At 41.4% G+C, this 25,042-nt stretch overlaps 1 protein-coding gene across 1 annotated transcript; it reads left to right on the top strand.

Annotated features, from left to right (window-relative positions):
• The first annotated feature begins 1,962 nt into the window (after positions 1-1,962).
• Positions 1,963-24,706, top strand: TNFSF11 (TNF superfamily member 11). Its single transcript, XM_063150495.1, has 5 exons — positions 1,963-2,181; positions 10,351-10,518; positions 16,976-17,021; positions 17,104-17,202; positions 22,371-24,706. Exons 1-5 carry the CDS (start codon positions 1,963-1,965, stop codon positions 22,790-22,792), a joined length of 954 nt encoding a protein of 317 aa, XP_063006565.1. The 3' UTR covers positions 22,793-24,706.
• Positions 24,707-25,042: the final 336 nt, after the last annotated feature.

The following is a 25,042-nucleotide window of genomic DNA, read 5'->3' as shown; positions in this document are numbered from 1 at the left end:
AGTTAATGATGCAGCAATCCTGGAGGAAGCATGTTTATCTAGAGAAAGTTGTTTTTGTATGTGACAAAGTATTTAAAGATGATGTCATCAGATCTTCACAGCTCTTCACTGAAAGTCTCCTTTTGTTTCCTTCTGCAAGAATCTAGAAGAGCACCTTAAGGTGGCAAGAACTGACATGAATTTTTTCCATCTTTATTAGGAAGAAATTTGCAGTCTAGAGTGAAAAAATCTGAGGTCTTTCTTGAGTTACTTCTCATAGGAAAGCATAAAAAATCATGTGCTGGCATCACTGATACTATCCTAACTTCCTTATAAATTGTTTAATAACTAATTGGTGACTGGATCTTAAAAACTATGTAGACACTTAAAAACCTCAATTTTAAAAAGTTCTTTCTGAAAGAATTGTTTTTGTAGACCAATGTAAAATTGATTTAGGAGGGTGCAGCTCACTCTAATGTGAGATTATATTCATGGTTATTTTACAGGTGGTGGTGGCTATTTTGTCTTTTTTTTTTTTTTTAGAAAAGTTAGTAAACAGTTACAGGAACACTTCCTCCAATTGACTACAGACCACAATGCTCCCAATGTTTCCAAGAATAAAAGTAAGCATTAAAAAAAGTAAAAGTAAGAAGAAATAGTGGTAGATATTCAAGGTATTCCTCCCAATGGCTATATGGTGGGTGATGTTGAGATGCAGGTCCCCTCATCATCATTTCTCAGGTGGTGTCTTGTAGGTGAAGGAATTGCCATTGCACTATTTGGGTTCAGTGCTAAACATAAGTTCCCTCTGATAGCGATTTGTTGCATGGTGGTTTGGTGAGTTCCAATTTCCTTTATTTTGTTGGACCTCATAATTACGTCAGGTTCTGTCAATCTCTCAGGAAGGTAAAATTTTCTCAGTTTCTTAGATTAGAGAGACCTAAACAGGATATTGTGTCACGTGTTTGAGTTGAAATATAGACTTTTTCCTATAGACAAGATGACTTGTAAGATGGATCTGTGTCATTCTCCCATGCTCCTCAAAGCCTGAGCTGGACTTCAACTCACTTTTATATCTGGCCTGAACAGGACTCCGAGAGGACAAGGAGAAAGAAAATGGCTACAAACTGTAGCATGGCTTTATGAAGAAGAGGTTTTGGTATTGAATGTAAGCTGAGACATAGAGAACATCAGAAGGTGATCCTAACCAAGGGATCAGGAATGTGTCTGTAGTGGGAGATGAGGAGGTTTTGAGCTGGTTTCACTGGCAGCCAGGTGCCAGCAGACCTTTGCCATGTCTTTAACCCCTTCCTTTAACACGATTGTGAACTGCATTGCTTCTTTGGACAGTGCAAGCCAACAGCACTTGTGCTCATTTTTAGCCTGGCTGGAGTGAGGAGCGAGTGAGACTGGGAGGGGTTAGCAGCCTTTCGGTCCCCGAGGGCTTGGACCCACCGAAGGGGCTGGGGATGCGCACCCGAGGTGCACGCTGACTGCACACACCGGGAATTCAGGGGACAGGGACCCTGCAGATGCACCCAGGGGCTCAGGGAACCCTCGGCTGACGGGGCCGCCAGGGTGGAGCGCAGACCTGAGCGGGACAAGGGTGCGGGGGGCAGCAGCAGGCGGCGGAGGCAGGGCTCACCCCGGGGCGCAGCGCTGCGCGGGGCGGGGCAGCGCCGACCGCCATCCCCGATCGACCAGCCCGGCGGCGGGGCCGGGGCACGGGGGGCAGGGGCAGGGGCGGGCCGGCGGGGGCCGGTCCGTGCTCGGGGAGGCGAGGCGAGGAGGGGGCGGCGGTGGTGCGTGTGGCGGCAGCGGGAGGGAGGAGGAGGAGGAGGAGGGCGGCAGGGGCGCGCCGCCCGGGGCTGATTGGCCGCCCCGTTTATAAGAGGTGCCCGGCCGGGGCGGCCAGGTTGTTTGCCAGCGCTGGGGAGCTCGGCGCAGCCGCGTGTGGAGCCGTCGGAGCGGAGCGGAGCTGCGATGCGTCGCGCCAGCCGAGACTACACCAAGTACTTGCGCGGCTCCGAGGAGCTGGGCAGCGGCGCCGCCCACGAGAGCGCCCCGGCGCCGCCGCCGCCCCCGCCGCCCGCGCACCCGCACCCGCCGGCCGCGTCCCGCTCCCTGCTCGCCGCCCTCGTCCTGCTGGGGCTCGGGCAGGTGGTCTGCAGCGTCGCCCTCTTCCTCTACTTCCGAGCGCAGGTAAGCGGGAGCGGGCGCGGGCGCTTCCCGCTGAGGCAAGCGCTGCCGCCTCGCACCCTGCAGAACAGGGCAAGGCCCTCGTGCCGGTGCGATCGAGGGGATAAATTAAAGAGAAACAAACAAAAAGTTTTAGAAGACAGCTTCTCTGTCTCTAAAGTTGATGCAGTTCTGAGATGGGTCGGGCCAATGGGCTCCCAGTGCCCTGCCCAGCGTGTGCTGTGCCCGGATCACTGGGGCTGCTCAGTACGAGGGTTCCAGGTAGTGCCCCGGGCATCGGGTGCATTTTGGGGTACCGGACTTCGCCGCCAGGTTGGATATGAGGGGTTCCCTGACTCAAAAAGCAATTTAGTCATGATCCTTCACCTGAAGTCTTGCAGGGCTTTGGTTTTTAATGATCAGCTCTTAGTTATCCACTGGAGAGAATTTTGGCATTGGCTAGACAAAGTTTTTATAGACAAAGTTTCTTGCCCCTGAAGGTGATGCACTGGAAGAGGCTCTCCAGGGAAGTGGTTACAGCACCAAGCCTGACAGAGTTCTAGAAATGTTTGGACAATACTCTGAGGCACATGCTGGGATTTTTGGATATGGTGCTCTGTGAGGTCAGGAGTTGGACACTATGATTCTTGAAGGTCCCTTCCAGCTCTGCATAATCAGTGATTTTGTGGCGTGGTTGAGGTGTTTGGCTGCCGTAAATATTTCACCAGCAGGAGAAATGGCTTTAGGTACAAAAAAGATCGTCATACAACACCACTGGTGATGGTTTGTCACTCAGGCTGCGCAGGGGCGCTGCAGGGGAGCTGGGTCTGTGTGCCCACGGACATCGGCCAGAGGTGCCTGCCGCGGCTCAGGAGCTTTTCCTGGGATCCTGGGGATGCCTGGGAGAGCCGCACCTCACCTGCCAGGCCCCAAGAGTGCCGGGATGTCTCGGCAGAGGCAGCGGTGCGTGCGGGGGCAGCGCTGGGAGTGTCGCTGTGGGGGCTGATAAGGTGCTGAGCGGTTGGGCTTTCGGGGAGCGGAGCACTCGGCTTCTTGGAAATGGCTCGGCTGCCTGGATTCCCTCGCTGCTGCATCTCCTGCCCTGCAAAGCCGAGCCCTCTCGGAGGAAGTGGGGAGCTGCCAGCGAGTTGGTTCTCAGGGCTAGGTGTTAGATTTCTGCTTGGCTTTATTGTCGGATGCTAGCTAGTTCTGTCGAGGTGGCTCTCACTGCCGTCATGGAAGTGGTGCTTCTGTTGTGTGTACTTTTCATTTGAAGTCGGCACAGACTGGAAACCTGTTTCTTTCGGTTTACTTTCTAGGTAGGGGCACTTGATCTTGAGGTAGCAGGCTGGATTTCTTAACTAAGTGCACTCTGAAAGCAGGTGTTGCACAAGTGTATACCCACTTAATCAGATGAGTGACTGTCAAATATACAGTAACGCTGCTGATAATTTATTATGCGGACTAATTCATATTTTCTTACTGACAATGACTTTGTGTTTTCCATTTTTCGAAAAATAAAAATGTAACGGCAGTACAGCACTTAGTTAATCATAACTTGTATATTTCAGAAGAGTGACATCTAATTTCTGGGACTCATTGTAAAGTAACTTAAAGCTACTTGTTTGCTTGACAGTGAAATAAATTAATGCCTGCTTCAACTTGTGACAGGGGAATGTTTTTCACTCCAGATGTTCATGAACCTGAAAAGACATTCTTGTCAAAACACAGCTCAGAGATGCGCAGCAATGTGTTCATTATGGGGATCGAGAGCCATTGCAATCAAAACAACTAATCAAAGTGTACCCCCTTATGAAAGGCTCTTCCTGACAGGTACATGTCAGGGTTTCGTGTGTGCCTAACAAAGGGTAAAAAAGAATCATAATTGCTATTTTTCTTCTGCTTCATTGATTTAAAAAAATGGCATGGTTCAGGTGTAACTCTGCATTTGACAGGTTAATTCTCTTGCTAGCTTCTTGTTCCTGTAGATTTGGAGTAGTGCTATTGAATGGAGTCTTTCATAAATTTGAATTTCCAAAACATCTAAAGAGGTGATATAACTCAATGTAGGCTTGACTGAAGTCATTGCCTAAAAATTTTTAATGAAGAAAATGTCATCAATGGAAAATAGAATAATAAGTATACTCTTGAATTTAAGTACATAATTCACTATAGGAAGATATGATAATTCATATTTTTTCCCCATTTCTAATTGTGGAATAATATAGGTGGAAAAACATAGTAGGTCCTGCAGCAGTTAATTCTTATTTCACACTCTTTGAGATGTATTTTATTTAAGTGGGACATGATCAGACCTCTTTCTTTTGGAAAGATTTCTGTGATGTTTGATTTTATTAAGCTGCTTCAATTTGGCCTTTTCAAAGTAAATTTCAGCTATCTTCATTTGTACTTTAATAACAGAACTTAATTATTTTTAATTAATTTTGTTGAAATAATGAGGCATTAGGAGTAGTAGCTGTGGATAAAAAGATTTGAATTGTTTGCTTGGTAAATTAGAGCAAATGTGAATTAGAAAGATTTGACTGTATAGGCTGATGTTAAGAAATTTTATATCTTGTAGAAGCTCTTTAAACCTTATCTAGGAGTCTGAGTAAACTCTGACTCAGTTTTACCACTCACATTTTGTCTGTATTTGCATAAAATCATTTGGGCTGGATCATGACATCGTATAAGCTGAGACAATAGTTGAGGTTTTGGTTTTTCCTTAATTTTGTTTATTTTGTGGCTTGAGCATTTGAAATTTCACAAGACACAGAACTAAGACTGACACTAGGTTTTCACGGGTAAACACATGTTTGTGGCCAAGAAATAATGCAGTGCCATGCAAGTGAGACAATGAGCTGGTATGGCGAAAAGGAAAGAAAAAAAGCAACAAGACCAGTATTCTCATAATAGTGTACTGAAATGTAAAAGCATTAGCATGTTTAATCCATGCTTTTTGGTCTATCCTGTGCAGTGTACTGAATCCCAGAAATTAAACAATAAAAAAATGTATTGGTCTTAAGCATTTATTTTGCCTATACTTTGAGGAGTATTTTCTCATTATCTATAAAAATGCTGTGAAAATTTAGTTGAGATACCCAAAGCAGCTGGAGGTCATCTCTCGATAGAGACTCATGCACAGCACAGGGTGACAGAAGTATTTTCTTTAACTTTGACTGATAAATGCTGAGGTTTAGTCTCCAAAAGCTTAGCTTTTAAGCTTTTCTTTCTGGCCCATTTCCTTAGTGCACTTAGATTTCAAAAGAGTAGGCATCTGGGCTAACACTGACTGAGCTGGAGAGCAGTGAAGCAAATTGAAGCTGCTCAAAATGAAATGTGGTGGCTGTGTGCCTAATGCTCACAGTTTAAGCTAGACCTCCAAGAGTGTGCACTTTTCCCATTAAAAAAAGTCTGTCCAAATTTCAAGTATTCTAAGATTAAAGAGGTCACAGTTGGATAAATGGTGACCTGGAAGACCAGTTTTTTTTTTGTCATTTCATGCTTATGTGGAATTCTTGTGGTATGTTTTCAAACTATTACCTTTCAGACTTCAGTTGAAGTTTTGTGAGCATTGTGGCTAACAGAAAAAACAGCTTGCTGGGGATTGTTAACATCTTTCAGAAGCCTGAAAGAACCCCTTCTTGGTGCTTAAGAAAGGTCATGGAGTGCAAAGTGATATTTGATAGTCTGGAAAGTGGTTTAAGTTTGAAAAAAGTGCAAGTATAGATTTTAAACATTAATTGTAAGGAGGAAGTATTTAATGCAATATTGTAACAGTGCATAATTGATGCAAAATTTAATAGTAAAGCTCGGTGGAATGTATTGTATCTCTAAAAATCAAACTGAGTCCTTTTTACACCAGAAAATTGGTTCTTAATTCTGTAAGATAATCTAAACCATGATGCTGGAGTTCATTTTGGCTGCCCTGAAGTGGCTGAATAGAGTCCAGAAATGCAACTAGAATGATGAGAGGTGCTGAAAACCAGGGGCACTGAACAGTCTGACCTGATTTCAAGGTCAGGCAAAGCAGATATTAAAAATAAGCTAGACACTCCTCTCTTTAGTTTAATTCCTTCACACTTTATAAAGCTTTCTCCTTTATTTGTGTTTGCATCTTGATATTTCTTCCAGATATTAAATCTTTAGGACTTTTTGCTGAAGGTGCTCTGCCCTGCAAGTTAGCAAGGTGCTTCTGGTATAATTCATCATAATTTTCTCATTCTTTAGAAGTTCTTCTCAAAACTCTCTTGGAAATTTTTCTGTGCATCACTACTTCCCCAGTTTTGATCTCAATGCTTGGTAGTGCTTGTTTACAGCCATGGTAGTTCAGTGCCTGTTCTTTGTAAAGACTTATGGTGCAGGATTTCTGAGAAGTCCTTTTCAGGCAAGTGAGCTGATTTTCGTAGTTAAATGTGGTGAAGACTATTCTTGAAGGAATTCTTTGAAAAAGGTGAGGGCAGTAGTCCCAAGATCAGAGTTTCCCCTGATCAAGCAGTAACTCTGGAGACTTGCAGTTTTTGTCAGGGTGGGCTGTGCAGCTCCAGGTTGCTGAAACTGTCAGCTGCAGTGTTCCCATTAAGCCTTCAGTCTTTCACCTGTAGGTGCAGAGATGCTGGATTTCTGTCTTATGCCTTGAGCAGAAAAACTGTAAACTGAGCAAGGGATTCTGTGCAATCTGCTGTTACTGTTGTGATACAGTATTGTGTGACACATTTGAATGTTTGCTGATAGCAATTAGTCTATGCTGGCATGATTTGTCATGCTGGACACTCAGGCCTTTACAAATTTCATTATTTTTGTGCTGTAAAACCTAGTTTTCTTGCCTGTAATTCAGAAGATGTGTTTTAATAAACCCAAAACTGGGATAGCAGTCTCTGTCTAGTAGAATTGTTGATACAAGTTAGTATTTATTGGCAGTTATTTGCTGTAACTTTCTATGTTCTATTCTGTCGTTTGTGTAGAGGGGAGAAGATTCAGATACCCAGATCCTGTTAAGAGACATCAGTTCAGTCAGGTCTCTAATGATCCCAGCATGAGAGGTTACATTTGAAATAAAGGGTCCTAATTTGGGTCCCTCAATACCAGAAATGTATCAACAAACTGGAAGGTGTCCAGCCGAAAACCACTGTGGACAGGTAGGAGCCATCATGTATAAAAGAATGGAGAGCTGGATTGTTTGAAAAAGAGCAGATTAAGGCGAGGGAAGCTAATCACTGTTTTTAGATACCTGAAGACAGGCTCTTCAGAAACGTGCAGCAGAAACAAGAGGCACAGCCATAAATTGCACCAAGGATATAAAACCCAAGGTTTTTTTGCACACTAGAAGTGGTGAAGTTTTAGGACAGTTTGTCCAAAGAAGCTGAAATTCTTTCTTGATGGACATTCCCTAAAGCTTGTCTAGAAAAGGCCTTAACCCACCTGGCCTGAGTTACAGGTTGGCCCTGCTTCAAGCAAGGGGCTGGACTAGCCAAGGTACCTTCCAACCCAGGTCATTCTGCATTAACTGCCTTTTAGCGCTGTTGGTAAACATTTTGTGGTTCTCTTTTTTATTATTTCTTTTTATTTTATTTATTTTTTATTATGTTTAGTTTATTTTAGTTGATTTTCTGGGTTCTGAATGCAAGTGGAACATAGTGTGAGAGATGCTTGAAGAGTTAAGTTTTACTGTCAGTTAAAGCTAGTGCTGCCTTCCTGATATTTCATTCTTATACCCATCCCTGTACTGACTCTGATGCTTATCTGGTGTATCTGGAGTAACTTGGTTTTGAGGAACTAATCTTAAAGGAAATTAGGCCAGCAAAATTTCCTCCCTTGTTACTGATTTAGAAGAGGAGACTGAAATCCAGGAATTAAAATCTGTGGTGAAGGGGGTGAGAGCAGAGAGGTGCTGATTTAGATCTCCTTATGCAGTTAATGAGGCTGCACTGTACTAGGTGACTTCAGAAGGCATTAGTGTAGGTTTTTAGCACATAATTCATAGAGCTGCAATGGCTGTACACAGATTTTGTATGGGGATTCAGCTGTCAGGCCATCACAGGAAGAAGTTACTGCCTCCAAGGCATTCTGTAACTCATCACTACCCCTCTGGTCAAAGCTGTGGCATCTTATGATCTTCAGGTGGACCTTCTATGACCTGTTTCATTCATATGCAGGGATGACTGAGACAGCTAAACCAGGCTACAGCATCTGACACTGGTCTGGATTAATTGGGCAAAGATCTTTCCATCTGGAGACTTGAGCAGAAGGGTGGTGATGGAGGAGGCAGCATTTGGTACCACTGTCTGTGCAACAAGTGTCTCTCTGCTGTGTGCTACCATAGGGTGGCTGCCCGGTGGTGTAGACTTTAATTCAGCTCTGTTATCCTAACCTTACACTTTTAAGTTAAATAATTTCTTTTTTGGGGGGGGGGGTTAGGGAGTTGAGTTTATGTTCCTGTGAGCAAATGATATGCTTGATTCACTCTAGCTGTTTTGTATTGAGAAAAACTTCCTCCTGATATGGTGTTTTGTTCAGCTCTGTGTTAAAGAAAACTGAACACTAGGCATCATCCATAATGTCTTGGTATTTCTGCATTGCAGTTACAAATAACCTTTTGTAATTCTCAGGTAGAAGTGTTCTTTCTAGCTAAAGAAAGACAGAAGTCAATGTTCTTAAATAGGCCAGCTGATACAATTAGGGAGCCTAGACTAAGAGTTTGGATGCAAAACCCCTTCTTTAAGCCTAAAGTAAAAGCAGAATAAATGCAAGTTGAGAACAGTTTCTGGGAGTCCTAGGCCATCTCCGAAAGATAGTTGTTAATCTCTTCAGTGTAATGGATTTGGAGTGTGTAGGAAAAAAAGTTGAAATGGTTTAAATAGTTTTTGTGCAATAAAATGATGTCAAGGTACAATCCTAATCCTTGGATTATCTTCCAATTTATCTAATTGATAGAACGGAGGATTTAAAAATATTCTTAATTCAGTCACAAAGACTGATTGATAAAAATGTATTACAGATACTCTAAACTTACCATTCTTTGTCCAGTGTTGCAGAAGTGTCTTGTGATGCAGTTCTGTCATCTTTAGGTCTTTAACTTTTGCTGTCTTGCTGTCTTTGGGACTATTTCACACAGCAATATCTTTTGCCACTGTCATGGCTTAATCCCAGCTGGCAAATAAGTCTCAGACAGCTGCTCACTCCCTGATGGCATTCTGGAGAGAATTGGAAGAGTAAAAGTGAAAACTCATGGGTTGAGATAAAAAAAAATTTAAAAGGTAAAGAAAAAGCTGCGCATGCATAGAAGGAGAATATGAAGGCAGGTGTTTAGCCATCCCTAGGACAGCAGGGCTCCACCACACAAAAAGTGACTTGGGAAGACAAATGCCATCATTGCAAATGTCTCCCCTTTCCTTTCCCCCCCACCTTTATATACTGAGCATGATGGCCGTATGGTCTGAGGTGTCCCTTTGGCCAGTTTTAGTCAAGTGTCCAGGCTGTGTCCTGTCCCAGCTCCTTGTGCACCACCTCTTTCTGGTGAGGTGAGAGGCAGAAAAGGCCCTGACTCAGTGTCAGCCCTGCTCAGCTGTAATGAACACATCTGTGTGTTACCAACCCTGTTTTGGTCACAAATGCAATACACAGCCCCATACCAGCCACTGTAAAGAAAATGAACTCTATCCACAATGAGCACATCCATAAAACACATCCAGTGATAGCTGACTGACAGCTTCAGTGATACAATTTCAGTGATAAAATTGTTCCAGAGATAACTTCTGTGTCTTCTCTTGAAAATAATGTGCTATACACACACATGCATACTGTTCCCATGTTTCTCTACTTTACATTCATGTGTCATCTTACAAAGAATAGCTTTTGAGGTAGGATAACTGTGTATGTTTCCTGCTAAAATAACTGTGATATTGCCCTGAGTGGTTGAAATGCAGAATTCAAAATTACTGACTTTACCATAAGAATGGGACTTATCTTTAACTTTTGAAAGTCACATACCTAGTCTAAGGTAATGAAATAGGCAGCACCAGGAGATATTCATTCTCCTATCTCACATGTTTGTTGGATGTTGGGAACTTTTTCTCTTTACACTGCTTATAATGAGAATTTAAATAATAAAACTTAGCCTGGGGCCAAACTTGTAGGTGGTTGAAAAGTGTCTCTAACACTTAGAACTGTGGTTGTGCTTGTGTTTTTGTTCAGATGGATCCTACTAGAATTTCAAAAGAACATGCACACTGTGTCAGAACACTTTTTGGACACCAGGAAAGTACAGATTTGCATGATGCCTCCTTTGAAAGTCAAGAAGCGAAGTTAATGCCAGAATCCTGTAGAAGTGTGAAACAGGCTCTCCAAAGGGCTGTGCAGAGGGTAAGTGGCACAGACAGTGTGTTCTTTATTTCGTGGTCCTGTTGAAATTAAAACATTTTTTCTGAAATTTGTATTCAGAGGTAAGTTCTATAAATTATTTCCTGGTGTTTGAGTAACACCTGGTGTTTTATCCAGGATTGTATTGTATTTGCTGATGAATCTGGTAGTGGCTAACCAATTCTGTATTCAAGCACATTTTATTTACTTTATTTTTCTTTTAAGAAAGGAAGACTTGAAGTTGTACTAAGAAAACTGATTGAAGTTAGGTGATTACCCATTCTGACATTTGGATGGGCCTGAAGAGTAGTAATTTATTCTAATATTTGTATAGGTTTTCCAGATGCTCATAACAGGTGTCAGTTCCACATTGTTTTCAAGGGAATCTTCCAAACAAGATTCTCTTAAGTCAAAATCATCAGCAAGCAAAATACTGCCTGAAGGAAAAGGAGATAGCATTTGCTCTCATTTGCTCTTGTTTCTTTTTCTGGAGTCCACAGTGAGGCTCAGTTCCTGCTTTGGTTTTGCTCAATTTGCCAGTTCTGTGTTCTGTGCAGGCCATTCTCACATTGGCAGAGGACCTACTTGGCCATAGCATGATAACTGGGTGGCCTTTGTCCAGGAATCGAGAATGACAGGTTGTTCCCAACACAAATGACAAAAGAAGTCAGCCCTAATGAAGAAGCCTAGACAAGCTGGAAATATGCCACAATCCCCTTTTATTGCAGTTACTGCCTTTGATCTCTTTTTGTGTTCATTATAGTGTTTAGTGCTAATTATGGGCTGTGTAACAGATGGATGTCTGCTATGGTATTTGGTTTTTCTGGCTTATCAGACCCATTACAACTTTACTGCCTCACATCTTCATAGGACTGGCAGTTTTTCATTAAGGGTGCTACATAAGATTTGAGCTGAACTCACATATGCTTTAGCATGAACTGTAGTTGACTTAAAGCTACAGCATTTGAATTGTGCTGTGATGTATGGTTTTAACAGAGAACTCTAAGTGACAGATCTTTTTGTGAACAAAACACAGAGACACATAGGAGTCTTGTCTCTTTTGCTAGCCACCTCCTTCAAGAGCTTTAGGGGGAAACAAAGGGTTATTTCTGTAGGATTAGGTCTTCCCTCCTGCATTTTTTAAAGCCTTTCACGAAGCATCTACATATGTGCTGTGTGCTGGGCTGCTCCTTCACTTGTGACAGAGGAAGGAACTTGTTACAGTAAGTCAGTGGGGAGCCCTGTGTTCTGGTTATTTGCTGCTGGTTACTCAACAAAGACACTGGCTTTAGCTGAGGCTTTGTGTTCTGCCAGTCTGGATGGAGGTTAAATGCTGCAATGTCCATGGCCAGGATAAGTAGTGAGTAGGGATAACTTTTTTGGCTGATCACTATTAGTTTGAGAACAATAAAATTTCCCTTGCCAAAGTAAGTAGACTCTGAATGTCCTTTGAATGCAATGGAGTTTATTAAGCAGCTGCACCAGTGGTCTGGATGCTTTGTCATCTTGTATCAATGACAGAGAAAGAAATAAATAGGAAGGTGGTGACCTGAGGCTTTTTACATCTTGTCGGTACATCAGAGAAGTGAAAGTAACAGTGTCAAGGCAGAATTATACTTTATCATCATCTGTAAATTCTGCCTTTCAGACACCCTGCAACAATGAAGAGCAGAGATGCAGCTATAACTTAATTGCAGTTGCACGCACTCCTTTGTGTGTGGATCCAGCTAATGTGACTTAAAGGAGGTTTCCTGTTGTCTGTGCTTTCTTCACTTTCCTTAAGGAGCATAAAAAAAATTAACTTGTGTGCTTTAAGAACCAGTATCCTTATTTGAACAGGCAGCATGCTAATTGACTAAAATGGAGCATTTCAAAGTTTTTCAGTTTTTCAATATATTGTGTTTTGCAATCCAAGCTGTTCAGGAAATGAAAATAGACAAATTTCTTTTGCTCAGGTTTATGGTCTGGTTACAGCTTCTGGCTTCCTGTGCCAGTTCTCATCGGTTTTCTTTGCACACCTGTATGTAGACAGAGTGCTTAAATGTAAAACAGAGATTGATGTTGAAAGTGGAAGTGCTCTTATGAAAACGAGTGTAGTAGGGCTGCAAGGTCCAGACTAGAAATACTTGTCTCCTGAAAAAGCAATAGTTTTTTTCTTTTAATCAGAATCTAATGATTGATTCCTTAACATATGCTGTGATAAAAATTCTGCTTAAGGATCAGCTTACTAAGTAGAGAGAATATTTTCAATATTGCATATAAACTTGCAAGCAGACAAATAATATACTTTCCTAGCCAGTCTGTTTGCTTAATTTTTTTCCATGTAACCCTAAAAAAGTTTTGGCAGTCCAGATGCTCTAACCACAGTCCTTATGAAGTCTGTTATGAGCCTGAAGTAGAAAGGACTACAAACATATCTTGGGTCAATCCATAAGTAACTTTGCTTGGCAGGGCTCCCAGGTTCTAGCTGCTTGTGGAGTTCAGGCATAAGCTGTTCTCCCACATGGCAACAGAGTGCTTTGCTAGACCTCCAGGGCAGCATTTATAAAGAGATCTATATACTTAGCAGACATTTAAAGAGCACATAGTTACGGACCAAGTAAAGGTATCAAAAGTGATTGCTGTAAGTTGTTAAAATTTCACCTACAATTTTGTAGGTTTCCATCCTGCAGTCTTACGTGCCTTTTTTTTTTTTTCTTGCAAGCAGTAGACTACTCATTTGGAGAGAGGTTTTATTGCTGGTCTCTAAGCTGCAGTCTGAATATAGGTTCATGTACTTTTTATTTTACTTCCTTCCTGATTAGCATTCTTCAGATTGCTGAATTTCCGGCAAGAGAATCAGATACTTCTTCCTGGTATCAGCTTTACTTAAGGCACTTGGTAATAAAAGAGTCAAGTGGTTAAAGAAGCTTTAAGACCACATCTGAAGCAATAAGTGAGTGTCCAGAAGTTTTCTCATTGTTCTCTAAAGGCTACTTAGAGCTGCTCATAGTAGATTCTGAGATATTTAGTTAAAAGCTAAAGGAGACTAAAAACTTTTCACAAATGTCATGTCTTCAGGTGTAGCCTTGTCTCTGCATCCTCAGCATTGGACATAAGTTCAAGAGCAGCAGGTATTTTTGCAGCCTGCTGTGGATGAGGTAGCAAGCAGTTCCCAACTTTCCAGGCACTTAAAACATGATTTTTAACTGTAAAATGAGAAAGTTTTGGACCTTCTTAGTGGCCTTTTTTTTTTTTTTTTTTTTTTTTTTGTATGAAGGGAAGACATGTTTTTAATTTTTGTGACTAACTCCTTGTCTGTTGTTTAAACAGTGAGTATGTGGAGGAGGTTGGAATGTGGGAAACAGGCCAGCAGTGTTGACTTGGTGGGCAGTGAACAAATGACAAAGGTGTACAAGTGCAGCTTGTCATAAGATTAAGAGTGGGGTGATTTTTGTGTACAGTTCTGCTAAAAATAACTGAACAGCTTGGTATCACACACGCTTCTGTGGATGGCAGTCTTGAGAGAAGTTGCTGGTAATGTTTTGTCAGCAGTTTTCATGCCATTATAGCAGTGTCTTAGTCACGGGTTCTGTTGAGTTGTTTCTGCCTCCTTAATGAGCCTCTACATTGTGAGTAAGTATGAGACACCTAAGAACATTCAGGAGCTAAAAAACACAGTGGATACTTCGGTGATTTGAGAAATCACAGTTCTTAATTCCTTGCAATAAGAATACCAGAGGATTTTATAATCCCATTAAGAGGCTACCTTCAAACATCCACTGAAAAATCTCCTTCAGGGTCAGAAGCAAATACAGTTAAATGCTTTTTTAAGGTAGGTTATGTATCAGCACCTTGGAACTGTAGGAACATCAAATAAGAAAAAAAATCAAGATGTGTTTAACTGCTTGTTCTTTAGGAGGAAACCTACAATTCCATATCTGTTTTCTTGGGACTAATTAATATGTTTTTTCTTCATTTTGGAAGCTGGGGCAACATGACAGAAAGACTATCAAACTTTGATGAGGCTAGTCAGAATCAAGTAACGAACTTGACACTAGTCTGGAGTTTGGACAGCTGCTGGAGGATTTTGTTTTTTTGGCCACAGTCTTCCACTTCTGATCCAGTGATAGGCTCACAGAAGAGTCAATGAACAATTGGCTCAAACCCCCCAGCCTTGGTGTTGTTAGTGCCATGATCTAACCAGTTGAGCTAATCTTGAATTCCAGACAAGGAGAGTTGTGGACCCAGGTCCTCCTGGGTAGCTGTCCTGCTTACTGAGTGGTGAAGCTGCAGATGAACAGCACCACCACCAGTTAGAAGGAGAGCAGCTCAGACTGATTTCATGAGGACCAGAGCCATTCTGTGTGGAAGATGAGCTGAGTCAGGCTGCTGGGTTTCAGAAGATGAGGTATTCAGCTGCTTAAGCTAGAGCATCTTTGGAAATGTGCAGAAGCAGAACTGAAGGCTCCTAAGAAAAATGTAAGCTAAAACGAGAATAGCAGTCCACCAATTCAGGCCTTTCAAGGGCCGAGCAATTGTCAATCATGGGATTTTTCTTTTTTTTCTTAGTACCAAGTCTTGATCTTAGGAGATTAGAATGTACATGGTTCTTTTTGGATCTGCTCAGTAGGCTTTCCAGGCAAGGACACTATCACATCCTCTCAAAGGAAACAATATTGAAACAAACTTCAATCTGAGAAGTTTCGACTAAGAAAGCATGAAGACAGACATGTCTCTCCTTCAAGGGAAAAAGGGCTGAGATAGGTGTGCTGCAATAATCTCTGAGAATGTGGTCTGTCTCCCAGGCTCTTTTTGCTTTACATCCTGTTCTCTTCAGGATGGAGGCTTTTATCATTTTTCACAGTACCTAGTACTTGTATTCTCTTGTTATCTTCCTATTTCTTACTCAAATGTGGCTAGTGGCTGATGCTGACATGCAGCTCCTAGAATTGAACTTCATTTTCGTGCTCCTAGAACTGACATTGAAGTAGGAAGATCCGAGAAGCAAAGTGAATGTAATGCAGGAAGTGGATGCGAGTTTTGCTGCTTTTGAAGTTGTGATTCTTCTGCTTTTCTTCTTGTCTTTACAGCAAAAAGCATCTTCATGATTCTTATCTATGAAATCAGCATATCTCAGCTGAAGCATTATGCTTTGATAGTCATACTACAACTTCCACACTACTGTGGCTTTTCATTTTGGTTTAACATTTGAACACCTACTGAAAGTGGAAAGTGAGAGTAATAAATGCACCAGCCAAGGCACTACATATTTCACTGTGGTTGCAAAACTACATAAAAGCAGGACTTCAGGTGTTTTCAGAGCAGGATTTCAAATTCTGAAACACCCCAGTGATTGAGACCACAGTGGGACTTTGCTGATCTGGCCAAAGCTGAGATGTATTTCATATACATGGATTGAATCAGGCAAACAGCAGTGTGTGAGGCATAAAGATGAAATAGAGGACCACTCCTAGGTTCAAAGAGGGCTCTCTTCAGCAAAATGTTTCCTTTTACTAAACACCTTCTTGACAGCTCCATGATATGAGGTATTCAGAATAACCAACATATTACCCCTGTTTTTTTAGAAAACAGACAGAGTCATGGGGAAAAGGGAGACAGAACTGAGGGGTGAGCTTAATGCTAAACTTAGTCTAGGCTTGTAACAACATCAGGCTGCTTAAATTTTGAAATCTGCTGGTTTTATCTTTTTCTCAAGAGGAGGTGTGAATGATTAAAAGCAAAGCTTTTTGTGGTGCCTGATGTTTGCATTTTGTGCTGGTTTTGGGTCCGGGCTGCATAGTTCTTATTCATGTTAAAATGTATCTGCAGCTAAGAATTACACCCTTTTGAAGTCTGGCACCCAGCCCTTTGGTCCAGTATGGGTAATACCTAATCCTTCAGTTCCTGCATACCTGGTTAGAAGTGAGCCTTGATTGTAAAGCCTTGTAGCCTTCCTTGTTGGTGGCCAGTAGTGAGGCGTGGAGGTTTGCATTCACCTCATCACAAATGAAATTCAGAGTTTAGCTATCCTTAGAGTGATTACACACTAGTTCCTGTATAGAAATGCCTCTTTCCTTGCCTTTAGACTCCAAGTCATTAAATCAGTTCATAAATTCCATTGTTTGATGTGATGCCTTCTTATCAATCATTGTTCCATTATACTTAGAGAAATATTCCAAGTACAATAGGTAGAAAAGGTTTTAAATGTGCTGTCACCACCACAGTAAATCATGGAGTGATCATACATACTAGCATTTCTATGAACCTTTATTAGAATTACCAAATTACTAGGTGTAATTTGATTGTGTGTGCCTGTTACATGAATCATGCAAATCTGATAATTTATATCCCAGACATCTGAATGTGCTGCAGGTGGAATGGTGTCCTCAGATACATGCACAGACTATTGTAAGTGTGCAAACTAGACAATGTTATGAAACCAAGAAAGCATCAAAGCAATGTCTCCTTCTCATTTTAGGAGGTCCAGCGTGCTATGGGAAGAACGCCACCAAGACCAGAAAAAGGTAGATACTGGTTTATGAATAAGCAATATTTTAGTTCCAATAAACTTGTCTTTTTGGGATAATGCAATTCTTTTATCTCTAGCTGCAATGGAGGCATTAGGACTTGAACTGTACAAGAGGAACAAACCTGAGAAGCAGCCATTTGCCCATCTCATTATTGACGATAAGAATATTCCATCTGGTAAGTTCATTTTTTAAGTGAATACTTCCAGTACTAATATAAATGTATCAAAAGTGAAGTATATGAAGATATTTCAGGAAAACAGCAACAGACTGGGACTTCAGAAATGGCTTTTGGTAGTCAGAATAAATTGGATGCATTAAAGAATTTCAGAGGCAGCAGGAGTAGTGGTTAAAGGAGGATGGCTCCCCTTTGTATCAGCCTTGTGCTGATTTGAAATGGCCTCCATTTCAAATTGCCCATTTTCTTGACCGACCTCTGAGGGGAAAATCCTGCCCCTTTGTGCTGTCTTCAGGTGAGGAGGGAAGATCCACATTGAATGCTCTCCTCTAAAGTTTCCCATTTTCCTTTGGCCTGTAGGCCCATTAGGAGTTTTTCACTCCCACTGGACACCAGCCATGACGATGCATGCATGCATACAAGCATGTACCAGCACAAACATTGCCCAAACTACTGAGCAGGGGGAAAAAAATTGTTCTTGTGGCTTTTATCTGCCCCTGTGGTAAGAGGATGGCATTCTTTTATCTTGCCAGAGCTCTTATTTTCTGCACACAAGTATTCAGATGGCTTTGTGAATATCCTTGCTAGTACAATACCAGAGAACAAGACATGAGTCTGCCTTGGAACACTTTCCAGAGGAAAAGATTTATTCCTAACATTTTAAGATAGTGTTAGAACAGTTTTAGTTTTTGCCTTGGGGCACTGTCAGTTGAGATTTTTTGCTGTATTCTCAATGCTGTATTCTCAACAGTTGGTGTGGTAAAAGTAAACCAGAGTTTTTTCTGAAGCTGTTAGGTAGGGGATCTTAAGAAGGGGTGCATTGATCACCACTGTCTTCTTTCTCTGAAGATTTATATGTTCTGCAGGGCTGAACTCATTGTTAATTGAGCTATGCACATTGATTTTCTGTTTTATATAACGAAACCAAAGGGGAATGGTGTGTTGAGACTCGAAATCTGAGATTTTAGCAGCCTGCATAGTAATACCTTGCTCTTGCTCTATTTAAAGACAAAGCACTTCTGTACAGCTTCTTGCCTGGAGGGATAGGATTCTTTCAAGTGCATTGGCATTGCCACAATCCAGAGCTTTATAGCAGAGAGCTTAAACAGCTTGTCAGATGGCAGTCAGAACTTCCACAGGCTTTCTTGTTAGCTCAAATGCCTCCTGACAATCTTCTATTTTAGTCAGATTTTGGCTTTGACCTACTTTTCAGTAGGTCAATAGTAGAGGATTCAGTATCAGTAAACTTGCCTTAGCATTTTTTCTTTGGAAGGTTTCAATTAATTTGCTAGTCATAGAAACAGATCAATCATCTGCAGAAGTGGAGTGTGTGTCAGTGTTACAGTCTGTGAAATCCACCTTTTTCTGTGGGGAATTTATTTGCTGCTTACCTGGATGTTGCTTAGACTGTAATTTTACATCTGTAATTTACAGCAGCTGATAATTTTTACAGTTGTGCTTTGCTGCATTAGCCTTCAAGGGTGTGGCACAGCACATCTATGGGTGATGGCCAGGGGGACATTGTTCTTTTTTTCTGCAGATCAACTCCTTGTCAGTGTGATGAGCTGTGCATGTACTCCCTCCCCTCTGATCTGGCTTTTGCCTCTTCCAGAAGAGCATTGCCAGGAGTTAATCCATGAGCACAGCTTCTGCAGCCCCTGTGGGCATTGCAGCAGTGCGGGGCTGCATCCCTAGGGATAGCAGGAGCTCTGAGCCTGCTGGTGGTGAGGCACTTCAATATCATGCTCACTGGCATGAGGCAGTACTCACATGGCTGGGCAGCACAGAGATTAGTGACAGGCATAAAGACAGGCTTTCTCTTTTGGGAAAGAAAAATTTGCCTGAAGGGTCACCGGGAGTTTTTCCTCTCCCATCTTGTTTTCTCTGACTGTGGGAATTTGTGTTTTCTTCCTTTGCTTCTTTACCCTGCATGTCTGAAATCCGTCTGAATTGTGTTCTGCCATCCCTGAGCGGACAGATCTGTTCTTAGTATTTTAAGGTTCTCTACTGTCATCAAACTCATCCAGAATAAATGGTGCCAGGGGGAAAAAAAAAGTCTTCATCACTGTCAAACAGGATTTTAAGCAGTTTTATACTGAACACCTTTCATGAAGGGGCCACTGAGCAGTGTCAGTGAGAGTACATTTTGCTTTGACTTGGTTCACAATAATGTCAGGCCTCAAGTGGACTTTTGCAGCTTGCGGGATAGTGCAAGGGAGGGGGAGAAATTACCCTTCTCAGGTCATGGTGACCCCACCCACCCTTTGGCACAGAAGCAGTAGTGGTTTGGCTTGCTGTGTGTATTTTTTAAGTTTGCTGCCTTAGGTTAGAGCTGGATGCTTGCTGGTTGGTTTTTACCAGAGTTCACTATAAATGTTACCTAGGTTTTAAATGAAAACAGTGGATTTTGGTTTATAAATTGATTACAGAAATTAGTCACTGTTTAAAGGGGAAAATTGCAAACAGAAATAAATATAAATTTTAAATATATCATTTGGGGTGTGAATTGATACCTTTAGCTGTCTAAGGAAATGCTGTAGTATTCTGAGCTATTTACAGCTGCAGGTTTGACTTAGCTGCCCTTTGCCTCCAAAGGACTTTTCAGAGCAAACAGTACTTTGGTCCTTTTTTCAGGCTTTATTTATACCTGAAAACTACTAGGATGCAAACAGATTATCAAAACAGGGCTCCTTTCTCCTCTGTTCCACTCACATCAGCTTCCTTCTTGCTAATTTATTTTATTTACTCATTTGTATTAGTCTTAGTTCAAGCTCACAAAAAAGCAAGACATTGTTTTTATTTATCTTCAGTTTTGAGAAGAAGTGTGCATTGTCTTGAATTCTTATATAAAGCTTTTTGCCCTGTCTGGAGGCCCATTTTGTTCATTATCCCCCAGCCACTTCCTTCTCTGTCAACAGGACTTAGCTTGTGCTGTTTTTTTCATGGTTCCAAAATTATTTCCTAGAAGATACTGTATTGCACCACTTTTGACTGTCCCATGGCTTGGGTTATGTGTCAGAGTTTCTGATACATAACATTCATGGACAGCAGATCCAGCACTTACATGCTCCAGTTTCCTGCACTTTGTTTCAATGTACTGCTTCTTTTGCTGTCTCCAAATCTAGGTGTGTTACCACCAGAAGTGCTGCGAACCTGCTTGCTCCTTCCATTGCAGGTTGCATGGCATAAGCCCTACCAGAGCATCTTTGTGCTGTGCTGCTGGCTGTGGCACACCTCTTCTGGAGCTCTGAATTGTGGCAAACTGCCTGTCTGCTTCAGCACACATGATCACAGCATTATAATATAGCTTGGAAGGGACTTCCAGAAGTTATCTGTACAAATCCTTTGCTCAAAACAGAGAGGGTCATCTCCCATCATCTCTTGGCCTGTTCCCCTGAGCGCCCAAATTGTGTAACCAAAATTCACCCAGAGCCCCTCTCTCAGTTACGAGCAACTGTGGCACCTATTTGCTCTCTTTCCCCTTCTTCAGCAGAACATCTTCCCACTGAGGATTTCTTCAAAATTGCAGCTTGACTGGCAACTAAAAAGTTGACTTGTCACGTAAATAAAACCTGCCTAGCAACTACCCAGTGTGCCACCAGGCAATCAGGGCATGCCTTTCTGTTCTGTCATAGGTGTGCCTTCCTGTCCTGTATCTAATGTGCCTATCCTCTGATCCAGGTAATGGTTTTTTGCCTGTCCTTCTCATCTTGAAGATAGCCCTCCCTCCATGGGGCAGTATTTCTCCCAGAATTAATGCTGTGCAGATGAAGTTCTGTAATTTCCTCAGCTGTTCCTGGTGCTTCAGAGGTGCACTCTGGTACCCCTAACTCAGTAGATTTTGCGGGTGAATAATTGCACGCTCAGAGACTTAAGATTTTGCTGTCTTTTCCAGTTAATTGATGGATTTCAGATGGTTTTTTTGAGGCACTGCAGAGAAGTTGGCTTCTCTGTCTGTTCTTGCTTTCCTAATTTCTACCTGGCTGCACTAGACCCATAGGGGAGCAGCTATTTGTGATCTGCCTTTGACAGTGCTTTTGCTTCTGTCTTTGTGGAAGAATGCCAGAAGGATTTTGTTCTGGGCTGCTGTTGAAGTATTCCTCTCACATGGAAAAGCTGCTTGCCCTTGGCAGTTAGGAGAGATTCATCTTTCTCAAATCCCTCTGTTCCTGCTTCCCCTCCCTTTCTGCACAGACCCGGTGGGGTCCTGGGGCATGGTTCTGTACGTGCTCAAAGGAGAGGGCACTGTGCCCTGCTGTGTGCCATGGAAAGTTTGCTCAGGATGGACTGTTTTGTGGTTCCATATTGGGAGAATAAGGTACTGAATATTTCAAGCAGGCATTTCGATGCACTGGGAGGCTGAGGTGTGACATTCTCTGGTACCTACATGAACCCACTGCTGCGGGAGGGAGCAAGGGGGGTCAGTTGTGTGTACTGAAAATTACTAGGGGTTAGGGGGACAAGTTGGCCACCTCCCATCTGTTGTGTTATGCCCTGGCTGTTACTCTGAATAACAGAATGTTAGTGGCTTGTGCCTATCAGGAAGTTTGTCTTAAATACTTGAAGTGCTGTGTGAAGTCTAGGCAACTCAGTGTGTAGTACTAAAGATGCACTACTGTACTGACCTTTCCCTGTTTTTTTGATGTTATCAAATGAAAAATATGTTTACCTTTCTACCACTACAGTCATAAGAACATAAAATATGGAAGGCTTCATAAGCTTTCTCTTTTGGGAATTGCCAGTTCAGCATTTTTTTCCAAATTTTAGTTATTCCTTTTCAACACCTGCCTGTTAAAGAACAGTAACAAGTTTTTCACATTCCTCTCAACTATTTGTAACTTGACTAAAGTTTTAGGTGGAATGCAGTGCCTGAGCACAGCTTGTCTCATGGTTGCTTTGCATAATCAGACCATAGGCCAGGAGGCTGTTTTGTACCATAGTCCATCAAGTGTTCTGCTGGGAGGGCACAGTTATAAGTACCAAGAAAGATTTGGGAATGTATGGTGTAAAAGATTTTTTTTTAGGAATTTTTATCATAATTGTTTCATATTTAGCCTAGAGAACTCCAGTTGATATTGATTCTAAAAACATAGAAGTTGCTTTCTAAATGTTGGGGTTTGTCAAAATTTGTAAATAATCCTTTTTTTTTTTTTTTCTTTTATCTCCAGGAACTCGCAAAGTGAACCTCACATCCTGGCATCATGACAAAGGCCAGGCAAACTTATCAAATATGACATTCAACGATGGAAAACTGATTGTTAATCAAGATGGATTTTACTATCTTTATGCCAATATTTGTTTTAGACATCATGAAACTTCAGGAAACTTGACTAAAAGAGGGCTTCAGTTGATGGTTTATGTGGTAAAGACAAGCCTTAAAATAAGGCGCTTGGATGTGTTGATGAAGGGAGGAAGCACCAAATACTGGTCAGGGAATTCAGAATTTCATTTTTATTCTGTAAATGTAGGGGGATTTTTTAAACTAAAATCCGGAGAGATGATAAGTATCCAGGTATCAAACCCGTTGCTACTGGATTCTTCGCAAGAAGCAACTTACTTTGGAGCATTTAAAGTTAGAGATTTAGATTGAATCTTTTTTTAGTGTGCTGAAAATTTGAGTTTTTAGTTGTCCAAAAACAACTTGAAGAACTGAAAATCTTCTGCAGCCCAATTACATCTGTATAAAGCCATATAAAGACATTTTTTTGTCCCATATAAATTCCAGTGGGAGTCCTGCAAATACATGGAAGGGCAAAATTACACAGTTCTCCTGATGCAGTCTTAAAGCAATTTTACTTCATTTGTCTCCACTGGCCTCACTAGTCATTGTGCCTTTTGCATTGCTGTAGTTGAAATCAAAACAATTAAAATTATTGAGCTTCTGTTGCCAAGTTCTGCCCTGGTTACCCTTACTAGCTTTGGTGCAAACGTAGACAGGACAGAACTTGGCTCCCAACTTGTTTTTAGGGCTCCTTTTTGCTTGGGTTGAGTGTTCTGACCCTGAGACAGCAAAGATGATGAAAGTGTGATTAATCCCATTGCATTTGATGTGGCTTTTCAGATGCTGAGTTAGGGCTGATTATGCTTTGCTGGATTAGGGTTGGAGAGCTCAGAAATGGCTTGAAGAACACTTAAACAGTCCAACTTAACTGTTACCTGATTAATAGGGCCATTCCAGGAAGAAGGGAGATCATCTGGTCTTGCAGTTCTAAAAAGTTAATTACAGGTCATGTTGTTATTGTTGCACAGTTAATTGCAAATATAGATTGCCAAAATATGACGTGCCTTTAAAGTGTTACTTTGTGCCAGAACCTGCAAATACATTTTTTAAACAAAAAGTATGTATTTTTATATTCTGTAATATCTAAAGTTATATTTCAGGTGTAATGTTTTGTGTAAAAAAAAATGTAAATTATATTGTCCTATAGTATTTGATACAAAATATTTAAAATCTCTTGCTGTTTGTATATTTAATGTTTTAAACTGTTTTTATGTACAGACATGTTAAACTCGTGCACTTTTTAATCCCAATGGGAAAAAATGCAGCTATAAGAGATTGTTTGCAATTAGCAAATGTAATATATATATCTTTGTTCTTCTTAACTTAATACATTTCTTTTAAACTTGTCAGTATTAAGGGAGATGAAATCACACCAATGCCATGAGTAATTATACCAGAATGCTGGTCACTGGGTGCCTTTCAAACCTGGAGGGTAATTAAGCTGGCATTATGTAAAAATGAAATTTAAAAAAAATTAATATGTAGTAAGCCCTAGAAATGTTTTAGGGATATTTATAGTTATTGAGCAGGCATATTTTCGTACAACAAAATCTGCCAGTGTCAAGTTCTGCAATTGAGCAGTAAATTTTTTAGCTTCGTTTCCTGAAAAAGTGAAGCTTAAGTCATTGCATTGCCTGTTCTTGTCTCCCACTGTAGCTTTTAAAACTCTGCACCCTTCTGCCAGCTTTGGCAGATGAATGGCAGAGTTAAGAGATATTCTTGCAGGTTTTATGAGGACAGACAGCTGAGAACACCTCAGCCATTTATACATTAGTCAGTGGCTGGCCACTGTTGATTTTAGCCAAGAGATTGCCTGGGGAGGCTCCTGCAGCCTGAGCTGTCGCTTGTACAGTGCTTGGCCAAGAGAGGTGGGTGGATGGAACCTGAGGGGGTGCAGGGGCCAGGGGGGAGGGCTGCAAGTACTGAGGTCATCTTTAGGGCACATCTGGACAGGGGACAGCAACTTGTTGGGTACGGGGGTGAGGGAGGGTTTTGAAGTGTGTGTGCTCTCTATAGATGATGTGGGGAAAGCCCACTATTTATTGCAGTAGGAATGAAATCTGTAGGAATTGGGGCTTCATAAAAATCCTCAGGCTTTTTTTTTTTTTTTTTTGTTAAAGGAACTGAGTTGAATTCAAGCAATTATTTTATACTGTACAATAAACATTTCCTTTTAATGTTAATATTGTTTTCTTACAAAATATATTTCTAAGAAAAAAATAACTTTGTGATTTCTTTATTTTTGTGTGTACCCATATTTCTTGTGCAGCTTTGATAATTTTATTCAAATTTCAGAATGTACAGTCTGGGAATGGTATAACTCTCTCAAGAAAACTGAGGCATAAATCAACTATTTTGAGACAATTACAATGAATTGTATGGAGTTTTGATTTGGCTTCAGATCTACATACACCACTTTCAAGTCAGGTTATATTTTCAGGGCTTGGAAATTCAGCTGAAACTGAAGGCTTCCCATGATGTTTCAGTTGTCAGTTTAAACCCACAAATGACTGAGGAATCTGTGGCTCTTATTTTTTTATTTTCAGGGGCTACAGGTCA

This window comes from Melospiza melodia, chromosome 2, assembly GCF_035770615.1.
Source record: "Melospiza melodia melodia isolate bMelMel2 chromosome 2, bMelMel2.pri, whole genome shotgun sequence".
NCBI lineage: Eukaryota > Metazoa > Chordata > Aves > Passeriformes > Passerellidae > Melospiza > Melospiza melodia.
Note: the sequence above shows the minus strand (reverse complement) of the source record. Positions and strands in the feature narration are given on the sequence as shown.

Excerpts from the sequence above, each read along its gene's own strand:
- TNFSF11 (XM_063150495.1), top strand. The coding sequence starts at position 1,963 with ATGCGTCGCGCCAGCCGAGACTACACCAAGTACTTGCGCGGCTCCGAG. Across the intron at positions 2,182-10,350 it reads TCCTCTACTTCCGAGCGCAG|ATGGATCCTACTAGAATTTC; the intron begins GTAAGCGGGAGC and ends GTTTTTGTTCAG. Across the intron at positions 10,519-16,975 it reads TCCAAAGGGCTGTGCAGAGG|GAGGTCCAGCGTGCTATGGG; the intron begins GTAAGTGGCACA and ends TTCTCATTTTAG.